Source organism: Trichechus manatus, unplaced genomic scaffold (assembly GCF_000243295.1).
Source record: "Trichechus manatus latirostris isolate Lorelei unplaced genomic scaffold, TriManLat1.0 scaffold00031, whole genome shotgun sequence".
NCBI classification, from domain to species: domain Eukaryota; kingdom Metazoa; phylum Chordata; class Mammalia; order Sirenia; family Trichechidae; genus Trichechus; species Trichechus manatus.
In genome coordinates this window covers 13885469-13887226 of record NW_004443967.1, presented here as the reverse complement: position 1 = coordinate 13887226, position 1758 = coordinate 13885469, and the positions used below count along the sequence as shown (strand labels likewise).

At 54.6% G+C, this 1758-nt stretch overlaps 1 protein-coding gene across 1 annotated transcript in view; it reads left to right on the top strand.

Annotated features, from left to right (window-relative positions):
* Window positions 1-1758, top strand: part of CHST15 (carbohydrate sulfotransferase 15) — a 37498-nt gene that overhangs the window by 1873 nt on the left and 33867 nt on the right. Inside the window, exon 2 of the mRNA XM_023729882.1 lies at window positions 199-542. Within this exon, the coding sequence (XP_023585650.1) occupies window positions 199-542 (344 nt within the window). The remainder of the gene's footprint in view (window positions 1-198; window positions 543-1758) is intronic.

Sequence of the window (1758 nt, the reverse complement as noted above, 5' to 3'; positions counted from 1 at the left end):
TCTTCAAATTTTATTTTTATTTTGAGAAAAGGGAAGAGTCCCTGCGTGTTTTTGCTTTATTTAGTATTTAATCTTTATCAAATGATACTTTGAACATTGTGATAAATTTTAGGACACGGTCATATTGTGGTTAGAATGTGTTTGCTAATTTTTTTCTGTTGGTGACTCTTTGGTGACTCTCTCTCTTTTTTATTGCAGATGTTCTCAGTAATCCCCAGTAAATTTCTTCCGAATAGTAAGAGCCCTTGCTGGTATGAGGAGTTCGTGGGCAAGAACACCACTGATCCCTACCTGACCAACTCCTACGTGCTCTACTCCAGAAGGTTCCGCTCTACCTTCGACGCCCTTCGCAAGGCCTTCTGGGGCCAGCTGTCACACACCAACGGCAAACACTTCCGCCTGCGTTGCCTGCCCCACTTCTACATCATCGGGCAGCCCAAGTGCGGCACCACCGACCTCTATGACCGCCTGCGGCTGCACCCCGAGGTGAAGTTCTCCGCCATCAAGGAGCCCCACTGGTGGACCCGAAAGCGGTTTGGTGAGTGAGAGCAGATACCGGCGAAAGTGAGGGAGGCCTGGCGAGCACGGGGGCCTTTCCCTGCTTCACAGAGCTTCCTGTCACCTCATTTATTCAGCAGGCATTTGGAGGTGGGGGGTGGGGCAGCCTGCTGTGTGCCGGGCACTGTGCTTGGTTCTCTCTGGGCCACTGCTCTGTGAGGGAGGCAGGGCAGACGAGATGAGAAAACGTCCCAAGAGACCAAGAGATTAGATGGTTCCTGTATAAAGGTGAAAGGCCCCCCCCCAGGTAGAGATCCAGCAGGGGCTGGAATTCAGTTCCCAACCACCAGTGAGCAGTTATGGAGCACCAGCTGTGTGCAGGACAGGGGAAGGCACAGAAATCGGCGGCTCTTCAAGCCCCAGAGAGCTCTGGCATAGGATACCAGCCTTCCATGGCAAGTGCCCAGTGCCAGGTGGGTAGGCTGCAAGAAGATGCGTGCTTGTCTGGGGGCATCCGCCCCCAGCTCTGTGCTTTTTCTGCCAGAGCCCTCACATCTGGAAGAGAGAGGACAGGAGGAAAAAAACCTCCATCTGTGGCTGAGTTTCAGCTCCCTCCCTCTCTCCACCAAGGGACCAGGAGCAGGCTTCACTGCAGGCCTTGGCTTCTCTGGCCTGCCCTGTCTGCCTACAGGGTGGGACCCTGCTCCCAGCACCTGTGTCCCTGGGGTTCCCTCCCTGGGTTCCCTCCACAGGCTGGTTCTGCCCCACCCCCGCCTCCGGGCGCCCAGATCATTGTTTCCTCTCCTTGACCTTTCCCTTCTGCCAGGAGACATTTGGTCACCCAGACGGAGATGATAAACGGCCCGGCATTGGCCAGAGGCAGGTGGCCCCGAGGGCGATTCCCACGTGAAGGTCTCAGGTGGCTAAGAAAGGCATCTTAAAAGCTCCTTGGTGGATCATAAGTTTAGACCAGCCCCTAACGTGTCTCCTGATGGGTGTTCGATCCCTTTGATGTTCCTTCTGGAGGGAAGAGAAGAGTAAATGGCTGTTTGTGGCTTTGCAGCTGTTGGGCCAGCACTGCCTTTGCCAGATGTGTTAGAACACACTCTCTCGCCGTAGAGGGTCCTCTCTTAAAGGTTTCCAATTTCCCCGTAATGAAAACCAGTGTCCCACCGGCAGGGAGGAGGGGGAGCAAGGGCGTGCCTCTGAATCTACTGTCCTGTCACCTCGCTGTGAAACCTGCAACCTCTTGTCTGAGTC